Here is a 24216-nt window from a genome sequence, read left to right as displayed (position 1 = left end):
CATCCTTCCTCTCTCCCTCCCTCTCTCTCTCTCTCTCTCTCTCTCTCTCTCGCTCTCAAAATAAACATTTAAAAAAAAGAACAGCAATCTTGAGTGCTTCAAAATTCAAATGTTACCATTTCTACTGCTTTACTTAACTAACACTTTAAAAGTTTCACTTTAGGGGCGTGTGGGTGGTTCAGTCGGTTGAGTGTCCAACACTTAATTTCAGCTCAGGTCATGGTCCCAGAGTCATGAGATGGAGCCCCACTTTGGACTCCGTGCTGAGCATGGAGCCTGCTTAAGATTCTCAAGTTCTCTCCCTCTGCCCCTCTCCCTGCTCCTGTCCTCTCTCTCAAATTAAAAAAAAAAAAAAAAAAGAAAAGTCTCACTTAAAAGTGTTTTTTTTCCTCCTTGTTAATTACACTAATTTATCTTTCCTTTGGGAATCTAAAGAGCAGCTGGAACATGCAAGTTGCTGCCACTGACGTGTAGAATTTTGGTTGTTTGTTTTTCTCCTCTTACCATTCCGACCCAATATTTGTTGGCAAAGACTCTCAAAAACTGGCAGGAGCTATAAATTAGATATTTGAACTATTCTCCCCTAGCAATACAAATGAGCTGTCCAACTTTCCAGTACTAAAATGCTTTAATTCACAAGACGTATGCCTTAAGGGACTTGAAAATTTGCCTCTAAGTCAGATGAACACATGGGTTATGAGTTATTAATTATACATAATAAGGCTTTGGGATAGGATAAATTGAACTAAACCCTAAACCTGACTGACAGATAATATATCCCATATTTGTGTTGGATGAGAAAACAGCAAAATCTAAAAGTTAGGGCCATGACTTGGATAGAATCAGAAAGGCCAAGGCCCACTATCCAGATTCATTACAAAATACCTAACTGTTAATTCCCTGACTCCATCAAGGCCTGAACGCCCACTGCAGAAAAAGATTAGTCCTCTCTCTCCGTCCTATTCCAATCCCTAGGAAAAAAATACAGAGAGAATGATAAAAAGATTTATATGCTGAAAAACTGTCCAGAGTTAGACAGAAACATACATATAATGTATTAAAATTTATCCATTTACTTATATATATTCTTTACTTAGATGAGTAATTTAAACACAAACTTCCAATTTAAGACAAACGAGAAAATAATGGATGGTCAAAAAGGCCTAAAAGACACATCAACATTAGCACTTCACTGCCTACGCGTAATTCTTTTTTTTTTGGTAACACACTGTGGGGTACAATGGACTTTTAAAAAAATTATTTCCAGTTGAATATCTATACATAGTGTAACAATACAAGAATAAAAAATAAGTCATATCTTCCAGTTGTATGCCTTAGAAAAAAAAGAACAATAAAATAGGATGGATGAAAATTATTTCTGTTGATTTTAGACTTCACCATAAATAATCCAAGGTCACCAACCTTTGGGAGTATTAATTTAAGAAATTTTGTATCCAAAAAATCATTTAAATATCCTAAGCAATAAAGTAAAATAAAACCAACTGAAGCATAGTTTTTAACTCAAGTAATACAACTAGATGACTAATCCTTTGTCATGCTGCTGTCTTTGCAGCAGCAAAGAATGAGGTCCTAAATTCTGAAAATATAGAAAAAGATTTACTACAATAACAAAAATAAATAAATCCAAGTATCATTATTTTTAGTTTAAGCTGAATCCAGGAATTATCTCATTAAAAAAAAAAAAAATCCAAGTTGCTGCTTTCCAGATATACCCACAAGTACTTTGGGAAAAGGAAAAGGGCATAAAGATACGATTTATTGTTTTCCTAGTAGAACTTTCATGATGTAACTCAGACTTGAGGTTACTAATGACCTGAGATCCATTAGCAAATTGCATTTATTACTTAAAAATTAAAAAGGAGCCTTTCCTGCTTTAAAACACATGTACACACCCACACAAACACACACAAACAGATCTTAATCTCAAGCACAGCAAAACAGAAGTTGATTACCAAACCAATAGATATTGTGAGTTATAAACTGAGTAAACATGAGCATTACAGTAAAAAATTTCACAACAGTTAATTCTTTTTCTGGTTTAGAGATAGTTTATATGTGCTTATAATTATTTCAAGAAACTTAGTACCAAATTAGTTACAGAGAGAGACAGATATTCTAAGTATTCACTCATTCATTCACCTATATACAGCTTTTGGCACAGTAGCAAAGTCACAAAGAAAATCTACACTTTTACTGCAAAAAGACATGGTCTTTACTGATGTTTAGATAAACAAAGAGGTAGCTAATAAAAAAAAGGGCCACCATTTTTCTCAAATGTCATCAATTACATAAGACCTCAAAACACATTCTGATTTGGAAAAAAAAATTCTTGCCAACAATTAAGAGAGCGAGTAATTTCATCTATTTCCCAGTGGCAAGTCTTCCCCGGATGGTAGTAACCAGCAAAACTATTCACTTGAGCCTTTTGTCACCAGAGACCATTGCTACATCTCTACGCAAACATGATGAACTCAATTTATTAGTCAAATAGCTGAATTCCATTCAAGTGCACTTAATACAGTAATACACTTTATAAATTGATTGAAATTAAAAACATCTCTGATTGGAAATGGGATTCTTAAGAATACAATACTGATTTCAAATTATATGTTTCACTGGTGTCCTGATGAAACATACAAAGCAAATGATGTCATTGTTTCCAGCATCTCTGAAAGATTACCTAGTCCCTTAAGGTATTAAAATAGAAGTGAGAAAATACATCCCTGAAATCTAGAATTGGTAGTACAGTTTGGAAAGTTGAAGCCAATTTGATATGGTTAATTCAGATCATGGTTAAATGGTAAGAGGATAGCTCAGGAGTTGACACAAGTCTCAAATTAGTAATCTTTGTTGAAAAAACATAAACGAAGGTACCTGTAATGTTTACAAGGTCAGAGTGTTCAGATCCATGTATATAAGTCCTAAGATCCTAAAAACTTAATCTCTTAAAATATTGTTGACCATTGAGGAAGAATAAAAAAATCCAAATGGATTACATCTAAAATGAGGCTGTTCTTTCTCCTTTTATAAAATACTTTTGGAATTCATAACACAAAAAATATGCACAGAAAGACATTCAGAATTTTCAATCTTTTAAAAAAAAAATCAAGGGATCTTGAAAAATATCCCTGTTTGCTTTGCATTCTTCAGTCTTCCTTCTCTTCCAAGAGCTTTGCTACAGATGTCTATCAGCTGTATAGAGTGATACTTTATTTGCCTGTTCCCACAACAGAAGAGGTGGCTTTGTCGGACAACAGCTTGGTCTTGAAAATTTACTTCTGGTAGGATTCTCTCACTTTTGCCTGCAGCGCATCACATGTCTTCTTGGCATCGCCTAGAAGCATGGCCGTGTTGGGTTTGTAGAAGATTGGATTGTCCACTGCAGCATAGCCAACACCCAGTGACCTCTTCATAACGATGACCTAAGGAGCAAAGATTAAGGGACAAATGAGTGTATTTAACAGACTGGGCTGGGATGTGATAGGTATGCCCACACTGCCCTGCCCTAGCTTTAAATGAAGCAACACCACTACTAACTCCTGAGTACACAGTTTTCTAAAATACACAAGGAGTTGTTTTTTTAATGCAGGCACACATTGTATTAACTTTAATTTTTTAAATGTGCCCATACTCACATCCAAGAGAGAAAAATCTTGTTAACAATAAATAGTTTATCTATGAAACATAAGATTACAAGTGATTTTCTTCTCAGAGCTTTTCTCTATAAAGACCCTGTAACATTTTCTACTCAGAAAAATAAGCATCTTTCTCTAATGTGTTAAAGAGACCAAACTTAGTGCATAAGCTTCTAATGGGAAAATGGCATGATTCCTATCCCACCACTTTAAAGTACATCAGAAGGTTCCAGGCGCGCCTGGGTGGCTCAGTCAGTAAAGTGTCTGAATCTTGATTTCCACTCAAATCATGATCTCACAGTGGTGGGTTCAAGCACCAGGTTGGGCTCCGTGCTGACAGTACAGAGCCTGCTTGGTGTTCTCTCTCTCTCTGCCCCACCCTGGCTCACTCGCACTCTCTCTTTCTCAAAATAAATAAATAAACATTAAAAAGAAAAAGAAGGTGCCAAGACAAAAGCCCAAAGAGCAATCTAGCCCATCACATGACAGAGGTAATAATATTACAGTCCTACAAAGCAAAATGGAAGAAGCAAACCTGTCTCTAATATTGAGGTAGTATAGTCATTGACACCTACATGGATTATGGATGGTGCTATCCTGTTAAATAGCAAGTCAGTTCTCAGGAAAATAAAAGCCTTTCTGTGGTTGTCTAGGTAGTTTATCCAAAAATGAAAGCAGTCTAAATTTATTCACACTTCACTCAGCCTTAGTATAGTCTTCTTCAAATTCTCCAATTTGATGACGAATGCAGTCATTTTTTATCTACGCATGAATAAGTGTGTATCACATTCCCATATTTTCAATGAAGAGAAACAAAATTAAAGGGAAATGTACTTACATAATTACATAATTATGACTGTTAAAATGCAGATCTGACCTAAGGGTAGTAAAGACATGTCCCTCGAATGAGGCAGGGGAAAGGTATAAGCCTTTGAGTCTCTATGACCCAGCGGTGAGCCTCCACAGAGGTGATGTGCGCGAGCAGGCCTTGCTTCCTTACGCCACGTTATAGTTTGGATTTCTAAATCACCTTTCTTCCAGACACCCCATAACAACAACAAATTCCCTTTAAAAAAATTAAATGAAAAAACATGCTCATCTTCGTATATGAAGGCAATGATATGACTCGCTGTCCCAGAGGGAAGCCATCTGCTTCACTGGACTCTATCTGGAAGTCAGCCAGACTCATTCCAAAAGCTCACAGCTCTTTTTTCAGCTGTGGCTACAGATTTTGTTAATCCATCCACATAATATCGTTTGGTTCTAATGGTGACCAGGGCATTCACTCGGGTTCTCTATTGGCCACCGAACAGACAGAAGCTGGATATAGAGAGCTAGGCCCTACACCCACTCAAGCTCCCGCGGCTTTTAAAAGGCATCAGCGCTCCTCGCCGAGTGAACCAGGATGGCTCTGTGCGCATGTCTGAAGAGACATTTGACTATGAGAATGAAACACAAGTCTGAAACTTTACCTGCTTTGATTTCCAGACCTCGAGGACTGGCATGCCTGCAATAATAGAGTTGGGGTCTTCCTGAGCTGCTGAATTAACAGTGTCATTAGCTCCAATTACAAGGACCAGATCGGTGTCTATGTAATAAAGGAAAAAAAAGAGAAAATATAAGTCTCAAATAGGCTACTTTCATTTTTTTTCAGGCAAATTATAGTGATCTGCACTTTGTAACAATAGTAACAAAAGCCAACATTTATAGGATGCACACTTGTGCCAGGCACTGTACAAAGAGCTTTATCAGAGAGGGTCGGTAACTTAGCCAATGCCACACAGCTAAAAGCAGTAGGTCCTGCATGTGAACCTGAGCATGCTGACTGGAGCTTACATTATTGTGCTTTCCCTCCCCCCAGATGCATTTACCTAATCTAACTTTGCGGGTTTTTTTATTATCTCAAAATGATCTTGTTGGTTATATTATTTTTTAGAAGACTGGCATTCCATTTTCAACTTTTAAAATGACCACATATGATGCTATTTGATGTCTCAAAGAAAATGGTCTAAGAGTCTGTACTGTATTAAAGCTGTGCCCATAATTCCTGGAACTGGCAGGTTTCACACAAAATTTTGCAACAGTGAAATCTCAAAGGGGGCATAAAATTAAAATGGTCCAAACTCCCTCTTTAAGGACTATAATATAAATTACCTTAGAACTTTGCCAAAAATGCCATGTGAATGTAGATACACATATAACTTCATTATTTTTCTCTAATAAACAGTATTTTTTAAGTTTACAGTGGACACTTGCCAGGGGGAACTGGTTTAACTTTAACAAACATGATCTTGGGCCAAATGTCATTAACATTCAACATCTACCCAATGACAGCCATAAAGTACAGCACCTTATCTACTGAAATCCTAGTACTTTAAAAGAAAATAGAAAACTACTTTATTGATTATGAATCAGTACAATTAGAAGCCAGGAAAATCTCAGACACTGGCTAGCATTATACATTAAATTAGCAACAGAAGCAATTTTATAAATGAGAAACCTGAGGCTGGGATCTAGTGCAAACAAGCGAGAATTGTGACCTAGATCCCAAAGCCAGATCTCTTCCGAGTCCCTCTGCAATGAGCTCCACCATCTCTCAAGATTTTCACCACCCCTCAAAGGCACAAAAGTACCCATGCTACTCACAAATCTGTTGTGCCTTATTCAGTACCGTCTTTCACTGCTTTCATTTCAACTGCACACCTACTAGGGGAAGGTTACTCTTCATTGGACTAGTGGGTGTTCAGAAATCCCACAATTTACGTCCTAAGACGGGCGTTGCTTTATTCAGACTAAGAATATTTAGACTTCAGCATCGCCTCTGCCACTTACCTGGGAAATCATGGTTGATCTCGTCCATTTCCAGCACAATATCATATGGCACCCCAGCCTCAGCCAGCAGCACATTAAGCTGACCAGGCATCCGGCCTGCAACTGGGTGAATTCCAAACCTAGACATGAAACAAATGAACAGCTGGCCTTACTTGATGGGCCAAAATGTACAGAGACCCCAACATCACCTCCAAATCTGCACACTTTGTTCTTGGCACCTCTGCTTTTCCTGGTACTATCTGATCTCTACAGGCGGGACTAGAACTAGTCCAGATATATGATCAATCTACAAATATTGAAGTTGGAGGTTTAATATCTCAGTATACACAAATGATAACTCCTCTCAAAAAATAAGTGTAACCTTAGAACCTGACTCTTCCATATTTTAAGTACAAAGAATTTCCAACAACATTAACAAATAAGATCACCTTACATTTAATAAGCATTATGTTCTCTCATGATACTTTCTGATAAATCTTGAATCTTTAAAAACTTATGTAAGTCAGCCTGGAATTAAACACTCAACAATTAAAAAATCAACATTATTCCATCAAAAGCTGACTTCACATTCAACTTTAACCTCTATGTTCAAAGCTGGAGAAATAAAACAGTGTCATGGACAGGAGTTAATAGCCTACAATCTTTCAGAAAACGATATGAAGCATTACTCTGCATCCCAGAAGAAATGTGATAGCAACATGCTGGAGTGTTTCAAAGACAGAGTGATACACAAATCAGAGCTCCACACTTTTATTAAGGCAAAAGAAACTGAAGCATCCAGCAATTTCTTTCAACCACAACCATAATGGGATCTTTGGAGTCATTTAATCCAGCCCCTTGCCCACAGTATTGATCTCTGTCTCCTCAGCACTGGGCACAGTGCTTGACACACAGGAAGGGCTCAATATAAAGTGAGTGAGTGAGTGAGTGAATGAATGAGTGAATGAATCCAGCGAAGAAATGCATTTGATAGTAGTTCTTGGCAGGGATCTATCCGACTTCAGTTTAAACACTTTCAGTAACCAGAAACTTACTCCTTCCTAAGGTCTATTCCATTACTAGACAATCTCAAAAATTATATAACACACACACACACACACACACACACACACACACACATTCATATTCAACCGAAGGGAACCCCTATCTCATTGCTTTCCAAGGTCTGTAGTTTTGCTCTGGAGCCATAATGAGTTGATTCCCTCTTTCATATGTGGATTCCTTTGAGCTATCCTACGATGCTCACTAAGCAAAACATCCTCAATTCTTTCAATTACTCAATGCTGACAGATCCGCTGCTCTCTGAGTCCCATTTCCACAATGCAATATCCAGCTCAAATCTCAGTCCCCCAAAGTGAATACAGTATGCTGGATGCAATCTAGATGCATAAGGCACAGCAAGAAAATCCCATCCTTAGACCTTTCATTGACAATGATGCCTAAGTCGGCCTTAGCTTTTAGGGCCGCCACAATACACTGCTGGCTCACACAAAAATCATGTCATTTAAGACACAGAAACTGCTGCCAAGTCAGGTGTCCCCACTGTTAATAGAGGTCCTGCTGGGAACAGATTAAAGCAGCACAGGAATTGACCCCTCCCAAAAACACAGACCTGAAAAGAGCTTTAAAATGGCCATTTAATTGCCCAAATAGATGATAAGGGATTTTCCCACATCTTTAAAAGTGATAATGAAGGGGCCCCCGGGTGGTTCAGTCGGTTGAGTGTCCAACTTCGGCTCAGGTCATGATCTCGCGGTTTGTGGGTTCGAGCCCCGCGTCAGGCTCTGTGCTGACAGCTCAGAGCCTGGACCCTGCTTCGGATTCTGTGTCTCCCTCTCTCTCTGCTCCCCACCCCCCAACTCACACTCTGTCATTCTCTCCTTCGAAAGTAAATAAACATTAAAAAAAAAAAATTAAAGTGATAATGAAGAGTCTGAATTACTGGGGGATCTTGTAGTTGGGGGGGGGGACATCAAGTGACAGGTACTCTCTTTTATCAAATTTATTTTTAATCTTCATTTGGAGATCACCGAATGCCCCTAAATAATAATTTATGTTTATTAAAAAAACAGAAACCCCAGGCTAAAAGGAAACAAAACAGTTACCCCTATGCAGTTATACAACAGATAATCATTTTATTTCTCCTCTTTAAATATATTTTCCCGATTTTCTATGAGAATGTACACTTTTGTGGGACAATCAAACCATGTGATTAAGGGGCTTTGGGGAAACCCCGAAGGGCTAGGAGGACGGTGACATCAGTGACCTTGGCCCAGCCAGGATCTTCCCAGCTTCACAGTCGCTGAAAGGAGGAGAATGTACACTTTTTATGGTGGGAAAAATTAACTTCATTTAAAATAACTTAATACTTCATGCTATTATATTGTAACACCATTTACAAATGATTTCTCATATATTATTCCATTCTATCCCTAATCATCTTTAAAATTCTCCATCCAGAATTAGAACACTGGGGCGCCTGAATGGCTCAGTCAGTTGAGTGCCCAACTCTTGATTTTGGCTCAGATCAGGACACCAGGGTCGTGAGATCGAGCACCGCATCGGGCTGCACGCTGAGTGTGGAACCTGCTGAAGATTCTCTCTCTCTCTCCCCCCACCCCCACTCACCCCCAACTCATGTACTCACTCTCTCTCTCTCTAAAATAAAAGAATTAAAATAAAACAAAAAGAATTAGAACATAAGAGCAAGTGATTCAAACCCAGTCCTTGGTTAAATAAGCAGAGCTTCAGAGCTTTACCCATACACCTAACAGAAAGAAGCAAGAATGTAGTAAGGGGGGCTGCTGGTATATATTCTGGCACAACGGCCAATGCTGGCTCTTCCTGATGTGCTATGCAGTTTGTATAACTTTTTTAGTAAATAGTTACAGCTGGGATTCAAACTCAGGTCTTTCTGCCTCAAGAGTCTGAACTTTTAGCTCTATACATTATAGTAGTATAAGGGAGATATATATTTGAGAGGTATTTTGTTTAGTTGACAGCTCAGGTTTTACTAGTTATGTTGCTGCTAGGCAGGTTACTTAAGGACTCTCGCTGTCTCAGTTTTCCCAGAGTAGTAACCGGCTGTTACTATCAGCCCATATCCTGCCAAGGGCTATATAAAACTGTGTAGAAACGGTTTGAGAAATACTTATTATTCTCTGCTTGGATGGGTAAAAAAAGGAGTTCCAAAAATCCAATTCGCACTGTTCTTTGAGAATAATTGAGAGCCCAGAAAGTTTCAACAGTGCTACAAGCTATAAAATAGAAAAAAAAAAAAAAATTAAATATCTGCATGAACAAACAGACACAGAAGAAAAATATGTCTCAGAAGAAAAATATGTCTCATGTATTTCAACTACTTCATCACCTTTCCCCTCAGTGGGCTAGCTGTAGTTTTGTTCTAGCGAAAATAAAATTAAGGGCAGTCATTATTTCACTCCAGTCATTAGTTCACTCCAGACCATGCTCACCACCTCATAGGGTTTTAAGTTCTTCCACCACAAATTCTCCTGTCGTTTTGGGGACTGTAACAGTTCAACACCTGAGAAAAAATTTTAAATGTTCTCTAAAAACAAGATTGCTTTCTTTTTAGGTTCAAAAAATGTTTCTCTATTTATTGAGAGAGAGAGAGGGAGAGGGAGAGGGAGGGAGTGCATGGGCAGGGGAGGGGCAGAGAGAGAGGGAGACAGACTCCCACACAGGCTCCACACTGTCAGCACAGAGCCCAATGGGGAGCACAGAGTCCCACATGACCCCGTGAAGTCACTACCTGAGCCTAATTCAAGAGTCAGACACTGAACTAAGTCACCCAGGTGCCCTAATTGCTTTCTTTTTAAACTAGACATTGCTATCTTAATGTCATAGTCTATATCAAACCAAAGTTTTCAATCACTCCTGAAAACAAAAGAAATAAGGCAAAATACTGACAATTTAGGCTCCCACTCTTCATGTGGTAATGCAAGCTGTCTTCAGCACTGCAGCTGTTTTCAAATTGCCTCAGAGAAAACACTTCTGCAGGGGTAAGTGGACTCTCTGGTTAAGGTAACTTCTTTAAGATTTTAGTATTTTTTTTATAGTGGCAATAACATAAAACATTTGAAAAAAAAATCTCCAGGAACCAAAGTATGTGCTCAATAAATCAGACTTATTATTGAGACTTACTAAGACTCAAATATGAACATAAATATCATTTTAGTACTTTAGTAACAATATAGTACTTTAGGGGTGGCTGGTTGGCTCAGTTAGTAGAGCATGTAATCTTGATCTCAGGGTCATGAGTTTGAGCTGCAAGTTGGGTATGGAGCCCCCTAGGGGAGGCGAGGGGAGGGGAGGGGAGGGGAGGGGAGGAAAGGAAGGAAGAGAAAGAAAGAAAGAAAAGAGAAAAGAAAAGAAAAGAAAAGAAAAGAAAAGAAAAGAAAAGAAAAGAAAAGAAAAGAAAAGAAAGAAGGAAAGAAAGGAAAGAAAGGAAAGAAAGGAAAGAAAGGAAAGAAAGGAAAGAAAGGAAAGAAAGGAAAGAAAGAAAAGGAAAGAAAAGGAAAGAAAAGGAAAGAAAGAAAGAAAGAAAGAAAGAAAGAAAGAAAGAAAGAAAGAAAGAAAGAAAGAAAGAAAGAAAGAAAGAAAGAAAGAAAGAATATAGCCTTTTCCAGCTTCTGGAGGCTGTTCCCATTCCCTGGCTTATCACTGCATCCCTCTGACTTCTGCTTCCATTATAACATCTCCTTCCCTGACTCTGACCCTCTTCTCTCTCTTATGACAACCCTAGTGATCACATGGGCCCACGTGAATAATCCAAGATAGTCTCCCCATCTTAAAATCCTTGCCTTAAATCTACAAAGTCCCTTTTGCCATGTGAAGCAACATGTTCACAGGTTTGGGGGATTAAAGTGGATATCTTTGGGGGTGCCTGGGAGGCTCAGTTTGTTGAGTGTCTGACTTCAGCTCAGGTCATGATCTCACAGTTCGTGAGTTCAAGTCCCACAACTGGCTCTCTGCTGTCATCATGGAGCCTGCTTCAGATCCTCTGTACCCCTCTCTCCCTGCCCCTCCCCCACTCATATTTTCTCTCTCTCTGTCTCTCTCTCAAAAATAAATAAACATTTTTTTAAAAACTTAAAACAGGGGCGCCTGGGTGGCGCAGTCGGTTAAGCGTCCGACTTCAGCCAGGTCACGATCTCGCGGTCCGTGAGTTCGAGCCCCGCGTCAGGCTCTGGGCTGATGGCTCGGAGCCTGGAGCCTGTTTCCGATTCTGTGTCTCCCTCTCTCTCTGCCCCTCCCCCATTCATGCTCTGTCTCTCTCTGTCCCAAAAATAAATTAAAAAATAAAAAATAAAAAAATAAAAACTTAAAACAATAAAAAAAAGAAAAACAAGCGGACATCTTTAGGGCCTTTATTCAGCCTACCACAAACTTCCTTTCTAGTCCTAAAATTCCAGGAACTAGGGTTTCTATTTTAGCTGAATAAGTCAATATATACAGTATGTAAATTACTTTTGGATTTCAATTCTGTATCCTTCCTTTATTCTAGTAATTTTATTGTTTTTAATAAAACAATAGTAATTTATTTGTTTTTAATACTGCCCTTGCTTATCTTTAAATTAATCCATCTAGCTATCATCTTTATGCTTTAACTGACATGTCTTGGGCCAGATTAGAAATCAAAGACCTCTAAATGTATTTGTTGTTATTGTAATTTTTAATTAGCTACAGACTGCATAAAGACATTATTTCTGTTGAGCTAGTTGTGAAGGGTAAACAATCACAAAGCTAATCAATATGTTATGCTAAATATCCCAAACGATAGATCATTTTATATCTGTTAGCATAATAATTTATTATACCAAACCTTAAGACTCTAAGGTTGGAGAAAAACACATGCAAGGCTCTAACAAGAAAATGCCAGTGTTTTGAGAGAAATAACAGAACACGCTAAATTTTTAGAAATATATATATGTGCACACTGATAAGTCAATGTGAGTTTATAACAATTCTGGCCCATATAACTGACTAATCTCCAAAGTCAGTATTATACCAGAAGTCAGTTAATTATACCAGACAATGGTTTGGCCATAACCAGCAATTTCCAGGAACTGATGGACAATGCTCATTAATGTTCCATCATCATATGAAGAATATCCAGAATTTCAAAATGCAAAGCCTACTAGCCTTTTAGTTCTTTCCTCTGAGCCATGAAAATTATCTTTATTGTACACATGCTTAAAGCAGAATTAGCTGTGCCTGTCTACAAGACTCTACAGAAGGAAAATAAATACTACAATGAGATCACAAAGATCTGCCAAGGTGCCTGGGTGGCTCAGTTGGTTAAGTATTTGACTCTTAATTTCAGCTTGGGTCATAATCTTGTGGTTCGTGGGTTCAAGCCCCGTGTCGGGCTCGGCGCTGGCAGTGTGAAGTCTGCTTGGGATTCTCTCTCTGACTCTCTCTCTCCCCCTCCTCTGCTCCCTCTCTCTCTCTCTCTCTCTCAAACTAAATAAACATTAAAAAAAAAAAAAAAAAAAGATATTCCACGTTCCCAGAACTTTTTCTTTATGCATCTCCTCCTTACGATGCACCGCATCATAGTAACTGGTTGACACGACTGTGCCCTCCAAACTGGGCACAACATGAGCACAGGAACCGTGTCTTATCTGTCAGTTCCCACAGCACCTGGCACTCCTTATAGGGATTCCAAGAGAGGGAGGGAAGGAAAGGGTTTTAAGAAACACAGTGTGCCCAGTAAGGTACATGGACTCATACATTTTTATGTCTCTTTTTAGAGAAAGAATTTAGGGAAGTGGCAAAAAACAGCAGTTAAAAGCTGTAGAGTGCCACTGCCTGGATTCACAGCATTTGGGCAGTTTGGTCTGTATGCCTCACGTCTCCTCTGTGTGCAATGGGATTGATAATAAAACCTCTTCAGAGGAGTATTGTGAGATTTAAGTGAGATAGTTCACATAAAGAGTTTTTTATACAAAGTATTTTAGACCAATGCCAAGCACAATAAGCCTTTAATAAATTAAGCTGCAATTATAAAATTCTATTCTAATACATTTCTGTAATATAAATGCTCTCTGTATTTTTCACACAAATACACATTTTAATGATCACTTATATAAAAATACACATTTTTTTTCATTAAAACAAATGTTAGTTTGATGTCAACATGTTTTGGTTGGTTTTCTAATTTTTACCTTGAAATTCTAGTAAATATCAGTATAGTCCAATAAAAGCCAGAAGTTCTTTGTATTCACAACTACATCAAAAGACTAGAGAAATTATGTAGTCAAAATAGACGAAGGCTAGTAATTGTGAATACTGCACTCACTGGGAACTTGGTCGTAACTAATGTTTAAATACATACTTATTTGATAAAGTCAAATTTTAAAAGGCTATACATAATCCTTCCACCGATACTATTAGGCAAAAAAGCATGGTTTCCTCAACTGACAGATACAACAAATGTTATTAAGTCAGGATAATCTCTTTGATTATCTTGAAGCAAGAAAAATTTGAACACTTCTTGCTGTTTTCCTCTCTCAAATATGAAAATGACAGCCTTTTGCGAAACATTATAGAATAAAAACTAAGGCCTCAGTCCCTGATTAAAGACAGACCCAGGCACAGTTCAAAACCAGTGAAATGATCTACTCAAATAAATCAACCTGATCTTCAGAGCCTTTTAAACTAACCAAGAAAGAATAAAAACAAGTAAGAGGGTATACAAGGGCTATTTGTAAATATTGCGTGACCTGGATAGAACTGGGTAAAGATGCAATTCAAAAGACACCCTATTTCTTAAACCTTTTTTATAGTACATGATGATATAAAGCCTATTCTTACACTTTTCGCAACTTCACGTTAGATTTTAGACACCACATGTTCCAAAGGGGACACAACAATGTTTACTCCCATGATTGTGGGTCATGGAGACAATATGTCCTGACCAGGGTGCGTTACAGCAGTTGGTTCTTGGACATGTGGGACTAGTAAAGAGTATAAAACATTCACCACATGGATCTTACCACAACCGTTCAAATTAACTACATTTTCCTTCTTGCATTATGAAAATATCCAGATTTAGTTCAGCAATAAAACATGAAGAAGAGTCAAGTATCCCAATTCAACAATAAGACAAAGAAACTACAGAGACAACTGGGCCTCATCCTACAGTATTGAGTGTTTTCCCCATTTTACAACCTCTTACTATTTATTATAAATATTGCAAAATCTCTTCAGATTTAAAAAAAAATCTTTTTACAACCTGCAACAATTTGGTTATACATTTTGCCAGTCACTGTGCAAAATGTTTTCATACTCAAGATGTTCAAATGGCTAATTTCCTTTCTTTGTGTTTTATTATTTAATATAATTTATTGTCAAATTGGCTAACATACAGTATGTACAGTGTGCTCTTGGTTTTGGCGGTAGATTCCCGTGGTTCATCACTTACATACAACACGCAGTGCTCATCCCAACAAGTGCCCTCCTCGATGCCTAGTACCCATTTTAGCCTCTCCCCCACACCCCATCAACTCTCAATTTGTTCTATGTATTTAAGAGTCTCTTCTGGTTTGCCTCCCTCCCTCTCTATTTTTTCCCCTTTCCTTCCCCCATGACCTTCTGTTAAGTTTCTCAAGTTACACATGAGTGAAAACATATGATATCTGTCTTTCACTGACTTATTTCACTTAGCATAATACCTCCCAGCTCCATCCACGTTGCTGCAAATAGCATGATTTCACTCTTTCTCATTGGCAAGTCGTATTCCATTGCATATATAAACCACATCTTTAACCATTCATCAGTTGATGGACATTTAGGCTCTTTCCATAATTTGGCTATTGTTGGAAGTGCACTGGGGTACATGTGCCCTCATGCATCAGCACTCCTGTATCTTTTGGATAAATTCCTAGTAGTGCTATTACTGGGTTGTAGGATAGTTCTATTTTTAATTTTTTGAGGAACCTCCACACTGGCTTCCAGAGCAGCTGTACCAGTCTGCATTCCCACCAACAGTGCAGGGGGGTTCCCATTTCTCCACATCCTCGCCAGCATCTGTAGTTTCCTGATTTGTTCATTTTGGCCACTCTGACTGGTGTGAGGCGATATCTGAGTGTGGTTTTGATTTGTATTTCCCTGATGATGAGTGATGCTGAACACCTTTTCATGTGTCTGTTTGCCATCCGGACGTCTTCTCTGGAAAAGTGTCTATTCGTGTCTTCTGCCCAATTCTTCACTGGATTATTTGTTTTCCGGGTTTGAGTTTGGTACGTTCTTCATAGATTTTGGATACTAACCCTTTACCTGATATGTCATTTGCAAATACTTTTCCCATTCCGTTGGCTGCCTTTTAGTTTTGTTGATTGTTTCCTTTGCAGTGCAGAAACTTTTTATCTTGATGAGGTCCCAACAGTTCATTTTTGCTTTTAATTCCCTTGCCTTTGGAGATGTGTCGAGTAAGAAATTGCTGTGACTGGGGCCAAAGAGGTTGTTGCCTGTTTCTCCTCTAGGGTTTTGATGGCTTCCTGTCTCACATTTAGGTTTTTCATCCATTTTGAGTGTTTTTGTGTGGTGTAAGAAAGTGTCCTAGTTTCAGTCTTTTACATGTTGCTGTCCAGTTCTCCCAGCACCATTTGCTAAAGAGACTGTCTTTTTTTCCATTGGATACTCTTTCCTGCGTTGTCAAAGATTAGTTGGCCATACATTTGTCGGTCCAATTCTAGGTTCTCTATTCTATTCCATTTGTCTATGTGTCTGTTTTTGTGCCAATACTATACTGTCTTGATGATTACAGCTTTGTAGTTCTTTTACTGTGTTTTATATTTTTAAATTACATAGACTGCATTTGGGAATTCTGCCTTCCCAATACCATCATCCCACAATTTTCCTAAATATGTTATTCTAAGCTCCTAGGAAGTTCACAAATGAGAAAAAAGACATAACATGGGGAAATTTTTTTAAAGTTTCATTTGTTGAAAGCCTATTTCTTCTTTTTTAACCATAAATATTTATAAATCAATAAAACCTTTCGACTTAAAATAGATGGCTGGGGAGCAGGCTGTGGATGGCTGTCGCCTGCTAGTCAGCACTGGGGCCGGGCTGTGGGACAAGCTGTGGGCCTCACTCCTCTGTCCTGAGGCCACTTCTCCCTCTTGGGGTTGCAGGTGAGACGGAGTCACAATTTCCACACTGAGAACCAATTGTTGGGAGTCAGTTCACCATTTTTTTTCCTCATTCCCCTACCTTGGGATTTCTCAAATATTTGTCATTTATCACCCAAAGATCTCCAGTAAAAGAATTTTTTCAAGGGCGCTAATGATGATGATATTTCTCAGGGAGAATGCCATTCAACTCCCTGAACAAGAATGTCTTGGTCTGTTTAGGCTGCTATAACAAAATACTTTAAACCGGGTGGCTGAGTTCTGGAGGCTGAGAAATGTGGGATCAAGGCGCTGAGAGATTTCTGCAGCAGTCTGGAACTGAACCTGTAATAATCTCTGAGCAAGGGAAGCCTTAAAGCAGTGGGATAAAATCTTCAAAGACTGGAGAGAAAAGAACTGTCATCATGGAATTTTAAGGTATACAAAATGAAAGAAAATCTACCATTAACCTCTCACTAAAGAACCTTTAAAAGATATGTTTCAGGGTGCCTGAGTGGCTCAGACAGTTAAGCTTCCGACTCTTGATTTTGGCTCAGGTCATGATCTCACAGTTGAGATCAAGCTGCATGTTGGGCTCTGTGCTGACAGCATGGAGCCTGCTTGGGCCCCTTCCCCACGCTTGCTCTCTCTCTCAAAATGGATGATTAAAAAAAAAAAAAAAAAATTTAAAGATATGTTTCATATGGTCTCTCTGACTTATTTCACTTAGCATAATACTCTCTAGCTCCATCCATGTTGTTGCAAATGGCAAGATTTCATTCTTTTTGATAGCTGAGTAGTATTCCGTTGTGTAAACATACCACATCTTCTTTACCTATTCATCAGTCGATGGCCATTTGGACTGTTTCCGTAAGTTGGCTATTGTAGATAATGCTACAATGAGCACTGGGGTGCATATAAACCTCTGAGTTAGTATTTTTGTGTTCTTTGGGTAAATGCCTAGTGGTGCAATTGCTGGACCATAGGGTAGTTCCACTTTTGACTTTTTGAGGAGACTCCCCTGTTTTCCAGAGTGGCTGCACTAGTGTTCATTCCCACCAACAGTACAAGGGGGATCTCCCCTTCTCCACATCCTCACCAACACCTGTTGTTTGTATTGTTGATTTTAGCCAAGCTGACAGGTGCGAGGTGGTATCTCATCATAATTTTGATTTGTATTTCCCTGATGATGAGTGATGTTGAGCATGCTTTCATGCATCTGTTGGCCATCCGTATATCTTTGGAAAAATGTCTATTCATGTCTTCTGCCCATTCCTTAACCGGATCATTTCATTTTTTGGGTGGTGAGCTTTATGATTTCTTTATATATTTTGGATACTAACCAAAACGGTCTCTTAACTATAGGAAATTGATGGTTACCAGAGGGGAGGCGGGTGGGGGGATGGGTTAAATAGGTGATGGGACTTAAGGAGTGTGATAAGCACCGGGTGTTGTATGGAATTGTAGACCTGAAACTAATACAATACTGTGTTACCTGGAATTCAAATAACAACTTAAAAAAGAAATTAAAAAAAAAGAGTTAAAATAAACCTTACAGATTCTCTAATCCAACTACTTCCTCAGGCAGGCCTCCTTTATCTAGAATTACATGGAATACGTGTGCACTGTACTGTGTCACAGAGCAGGCTGGGAGCTGCACTGCAGGTGCAACACACAGTCCCTGGTGGCAACATACACCTTAAGGACTTTTGTATTCTATGTTTGCACACGGCAGTGCTCCATTCTGGGGAGGGTCCATGAAGGTAACAGAAGGGTCTGTTACTACATTCAATTACTTTCATAATGTGGATGAAATTGTGCACATAATGTGCATAATGTGCACATAATGTGCATAATTGTGCATTTCACCTGTGAAAAATATGTGCATTTCACCTGTGAAAAAACCTGAAAGGGCAGGTTTCTTTGGTTTATCACATTCTGATCAGAACTTCTGACTGACAGCTACAAGTCACTGATGAGAAGCACAAGGAAAAGTGGCATTTTTTTGTTTGTCTGTTTGTTTGTTTTAAAAAGTAACTGCAGTAAATCCAGTGGAGAATAAAACCTTCTAAAACATGAAGCGGGGTAAACGTAACACACACCGTCCTTACTGGTGAAAAGGCTAGGACCAGCTGGGCAAGGTTAGCTTATCCATCTGAATAGAAACAGAGTAATGAAGTGGGACAAAATCTTCCTTGCCACCCTCAAAAATGGACTGATGGGAAAAGCTGTGGAATCAACTTTCTGGCAAGGCTTCTTAGGCCAAAGGATAGACACCCGCCTCTCGAAAATTGTGAAAGCCCTTCGAAGCAGTGCTTCAGACAAACTCACTTGTACAATTCTGAATGAAAAAAAAATGTTCATTTAATTTCCTAGAACTTTCCAATAGCCAGAACTAGAGAACATTATGTACCTTTCATTCTTTTTTTGAAGGCAAATAAGGGCTGAACTGCTACTCGGGTCTGAAATCTGGTGTTCATCTATGGCCTTCCCTTCTGGAGGAAAAAAAATTATGAATGTTAAAGAGCTTACAAAAATGTCTCAGGGGCACAATTTTTCCAAGACAGAATAACAGAACCTGTCCTATGACTGTGAATGAGAAAATGTTTGACAGAAGGCTATGGTCACGTTTTCCATTTGTGCAAGTGCCCGGTGATGCTGAGGTACAGCCAAAGAATGAGAAGTCGTCTAAAGAGGATCAGGTCAGGGGCGCCTGGATGGCTCAGTTGGCTAAGCGCCTGTCTTCGGCTCAGGTCATGATCTTGTGGTTGAGGGGTTCCAGCCCCGCATCAGGTTCTATGCTGACAGCTCAGAGCCTGGAGCCTGCTTTGGATTCTGTGTCTCCCTCTCATTCTTCTCCTTCCCCGCTTGTACTCAGTCTCTCTCTCTCTCTCTCAAAAAAATTAGCATTAAAAAAAAAATTTTTTTTTAAAAGAGGATCAGGTCAGACGACAATGCAAACATCAATGCAGTCTTCTGCAGAACTGCGTCACACTACCCTTTCCACTCCGAGGATGTTTTTATAGATTGTGCCCAAATCTGGCTTTTCCATCACTAAACCAAATCCAGCAACCAAGCCCAGAATAGAAACAGTATGACTACTGACACGCTTTCTATTTCAAAATAACCAACAAGACTATGAAGAGTGATATCAGAGGAAAAAACCAAAATTCTATTTTTCACTAATGTTCTAAAATATTATATTCCAGCATATTACAGAGACTTGGTAAGAATTATACGTAATTTTATCTTCCTGTCTGAATAACTGTAATGATGTTGCAGAACGGCTGTTGGAAGGCAACAGCCAGTGAGCACCATAAAATGGAAATTGTCAGCAAGATAGTGAAGAACTGGAACATGAAATGAGAAAAGGGCTTTTATTTATTTATACTCTGCCATGTTTACATGAACCTCATTGAAGAACATCGGCTCAAAGAGTTTATTATGACTAATACTAGAACAAGAAGCCAAAAACCACCCTGATGGTCAGAGGCACCAGTTTCATGAGAAGTAAAAGTTTCTCCCTCAGACCACCAGAATGCCCGTGACAAACATGTCCAAGAAATGAGTCCTACAAGGGTATGGCAGAGCCTTTACAAAATACCCAAATCACAGGCTTTCTTTCCACCACACCAATATGCTGGTGAACAATACAAATAGAAGGCCAAAGGTGGTCTGGCCAACAGTCAACCCGCGAGGAACAGGGTCGCTTTTTAGGAGCACAACTGACACCTCTGATCTGAGAAATTACTGGCAATTCTATACAATAGGCTGAACACAGACGTGAGTGAATGTACATACTTCCTTTGGTTTTCCTCCCTTCTACCAAAAGTTTCGTTCATATGACTAATTACACAAATAACTCCCATCACACCCACCTTCCTGGCCACTATGTTTTTCAAAAAGGCAGGCTCTGAGCAAAGTGCAAAGAAATAACACCACATTCTTTCAGAAAACTTGAAGCCCTGGCTAATTCATCACCCAGTGGTACGAGCTGTAACTCTGAAATTCTGATACAATTTTCTGTGCTACAGCTGTTTGTCATCATTTCAGCTGCATCTGAACTGAAGACACAATGGGGCTGTAAGTGTCTCCAAGTCAGAATCTTCAAGCCTATGATATAACCTCCCCGTGAATGTACATTTCACTGTGAATACGCAGAATTTTCATCCGTGTACTCAAGGACCTATTCTCAGGACCTAGAACGGTGCCTGGCACCAAACACTATATAACTATCTGTTCAGTGAATGGTCATGAACATGAATAGTCATGTCTAAAAAGAATGTATTGCAAGTTGTCGCTGCAATGCTAAATAAAATGTCTTCTTTCGTTACTCAAATTTCGGAATATTTTATCAGGCCTAATTAATATCTATTCTCTTCAGAAGCATGTGCCTTTATTACCTTATAAATCTGAATGTCCTATCTCTTCCTGCATCCCAATACATAACAAATCCAAGAAGGCTGAACTCTGTTTACTTGAATTATATGTAATCCATGAAAAACAAGAAAATCCAGTTAGACTGACAAAATATTTCATCTTCAACTATCTTCAAAGAACGGATTCCTTAGCAAAAAATAACATATATTTAAACCGATAGCCATGCCACACGAGACTGTAAAGCACTATTAAACCGCAAATACCAATGGCAGCTAGATGTGTTTAGACAGAGAATGAAAAAGAGTAAATGTTTTTAAAAACCTGCAAAAAATTCATGTTCTGAGTAGCACAAGAGGTTTCAAAGGTCCCCTGGTTAATTACCTACTCCTCTCCTCTGCATTCTGATCCTCCTTCCACTCTACTTTTCCTAGCATACTATCACATTAAATGGAATTCATTCATGGATTCATTTGTGTACAGATTTGTTTTCCTCATAACTATAAACATTTGAGAGTGGGAATTGGGCTTATGCACCCTTGAATCCCAATCCCTAGTATAAATTTCTACCAAGAAATTATTAACAGAAAGATGTAGTTGAACATTAATAGGAAAGCAATACATAATACCAGTCAGTAAATCAGAGAAACTGAAAGGTGGTTTCACAAATTCAAAAGACTTCTGTGGTGAGCCAAGCAATATGGCTTTCTGAAAAGAAAATCCAGCAGTGATTAATTGCAAACAGAAAAAAATTACACCTCTTTCTAAGAATTACTCACTGGGAACACTATCTCTGCTTTATAATGAAAAGCCCATCGTATTGATCCAAACATTGGGAAATAAAGAGAAAAAAAAATGCATTTTTGTAGTGTAAGATTTTGGTAATAAAATGCTTTTAGAGATTAAGCAGAGGTTAGGGAAGCTATAGAGGCTTTCTGGCCAACTGGGAAGCAACAATGTACTGGCCACTAGAGAAAGTCTAAGTCAGTGAACATTCATGCCGTTCGGAAAGGAGCTCTTGTCATGAAATGTCATGTGCTGCATTATGCAATCTCAGCTCCCGGTGAGTATGTTATGACTGTAGCCAAAGGAAAGGAAAACAGGAGTGTCTCTAAATCAATCATGGGCCATGAAGCCAGACAGACTGTATGACAGATGCAATTTTTCTTGGCACCACTTGGGCATAACTAATTGATGACAATCGTATGTCCTCACTGGCACATTTCCATGGGGTATGTGTGCGAATATGTCACCACATCTGGATGCTAGGCATGCTGGGGTCCTGAGGCACAAAGATCTACTGACACCAGAGGCGCAGCAGCTGTGCTCAATGAACACCGTGGGAGCTCCACAGAGTGATGAAAGGACGAAATTACTGCTAACTGTAAATACAGATTTATTTCATTAAAATACGAGGTAATGCTGCAGCCATCTCATGCAAACAGACATTTGTCTCCTAAAAAAAAAAAAAAAAAAGAAGAAGAAGAAGAAAGCCAGCATCTACAGATAGACATATTCCTAACTTCATCAAGAAAATCTGCATTTCTCCCAGGAAAAGATGATAATACACATGAGACAAAATCAACAATTTCTATGACTCCCTTTCAGTTAAAAAAAAAAAAAAAAAAAACCCACTCAGAAACTAGAAAGGAAAAATAGGATAATCCACTGTCACTGTGTTAGCAAGAACACTTTGCTTCCATTTAACTCAAACATGAGATTTGCACATGAAGCCCATGGTGAAAATTCAACAGATCACAGTAAAAAACTGAACTCTCTCAGTAAAACGTTCTCAGTAAAATGACGGAACTCTCTCTCACATAAAGTCTGATATTCTGTTCACAAAATTACTTCAATAAAACACAAATTATAACTGAGAAACTATTCATATATGTTTAATTAAATATCTCCCATAAATCTTAAGTAATTATTTTTCCCATGCAGTCTAACAGAAATCAACCTAAAACAACAATTTTTGTTATGTCCTCATGGATCAAAATCACATTTTAATTAGGTCAGAAACCGAAATTTCATTTGTCTCATCCCTTTTATTATCATTTTTTCCATCCCTCTTAGTCCTCTCCCCTCACATCCTGCTTCTGTCAAACTACCCTATAGTCACGATGCTCCCCAACTTTGCATCCACCTCACCCTGGACTGATTTTCCAAGCTGTCTGGTTAATATAGGCTGGTCCGTGGGTAATAAGGGAGGTATGTCAAATTAATCATCCCTTCCCAAAGGAGAACTAAGACAGGAAAGCTATCTTTCTCTACTTCATTAAGATTGCCACTCACGTCCTAAACATTTGTGGTGATAGAAGGCATTACTAATACGTTAGACTTCTCACATGTGGACTGAATAAAAGAGAAACAATTTCTTTTTAGGAAAATCATAAAAGATTCTTTAACACATCCATTCCTTGTGTAGGTCTGCAAATGCCTTAAGTGGCAAACGTATGACTGAAAGGGCGGCCCTGTACAATACCGGATAAGAAGATGGGAATCAGTGACCAAAATGAGACTTCATATGTGAAAATCAAAAAACAAAGCCAGTGATTTTTCTCATCTTCGATTTTCAATTCCTCGAAGATTACACTAAACATGGTAACATCTACATCACAGAAAAGCTGGTCCTACCACAAAATAGTATTTTGACTCTCTGTATTTGAAAAACACAGACTAACTATGGATTGCAGGAAGGCAGAGAGTGGGGAAGGAGGGAAGGAAGGAAGGAAGGAAGGAAGGAAGGAAGGAAGGAAGGAAGGAAGGGAGGGAGGGAGGGAGGGAGGGAGGGAGGGAGGGAGGAAGGAAGGAAGGAAGGAAGGAAGGAAGGAAGGAAGGAAAGAAAAAAAATGTAGCTGATGCTAAAATGTTAGATCCCCTTGTATCATCGGCTAAGTCTCTTCACCACTATTAATAGCTGGGACATTCAGGATTCAGTCTTGTGTAGACACTCTGACTAGCTCTGATTAGTTCTAGGCACGTGGTTAGGCTTATTCTTATCATCTTCCCCAGAAAAAGTATAAGATAGACATCTAAAAGGGATTTTCATGAACAGACATTAACAGTTTTGTCAACATACATTAACTTTCAGGTGAACAAACTAACTTTATTTGATAATAGAGTTGGCTTGTCTCTCTGACTTATGATACTATGTCAATGAAACTGCTAGAGAACAGCTTCTCTACTCAAGAGGAAACAGGTATCCCTCC

General features: G+C 38.7%; 1 protein-coding gene across 5 annotated transcripts in view; it reads right to left on the bottom strand.

The window, feature by feature from the left end:
• Positions 1-1840: 1840 nt before the first annotated feature.
• Positions 1841-24216, bottom strand: part of NNT (nicotinamide nucleotide transhydrogenase) — a 96888-nt gene continuing 74512 nt past the window's right edge. For 4 of the 5 annotated variants that reach the window (XM_058719233.1, XM_058719247.1, XM_058719243.1 and 1 more), the window contains exons 20-22: positions 6489-6607; positions 5129-5244; positions 1841-3443 (exon numbers count right to left, since the gene is read on the bottom strand). In XM_058719233.1, coding sequence (XP_058575216.1) covers positions 3294-3443; positions 5129-5244; positions 6489-6607 — 385 coding nt within the window. In that variant the 3' untranslated portion in view covers positions 1841-3293. Of the gene's footprint in view, positions 3444-5128; positions 5245-6488; positions 6608-15743; positions 19123-24216 lie in introns of those variants that run through there. The other variant, XM_058719256.1, reaches the window with a different exon arrangement.

Source organism: Neofelis nebulosa, chromosome 1, assembly GCF_028018385.1.
Source record: "Neofelis nebulosa isolate mNeoNeb1 chromosome 1, mNeoNeb1.pri, whole genome shotgun sequence".
NCBI classification, from domain to species: Eukaryota; Metazoa; Chordata; class Mammalia; order Carnivora; family Felidae; genus Neofelis; species Neofelis nebulosa.
The sequence above is the reverse complement of the archived record's forward strand: the minus strand, read 5'-3'. Positions and strand labels throughout refer to the sequence as shown.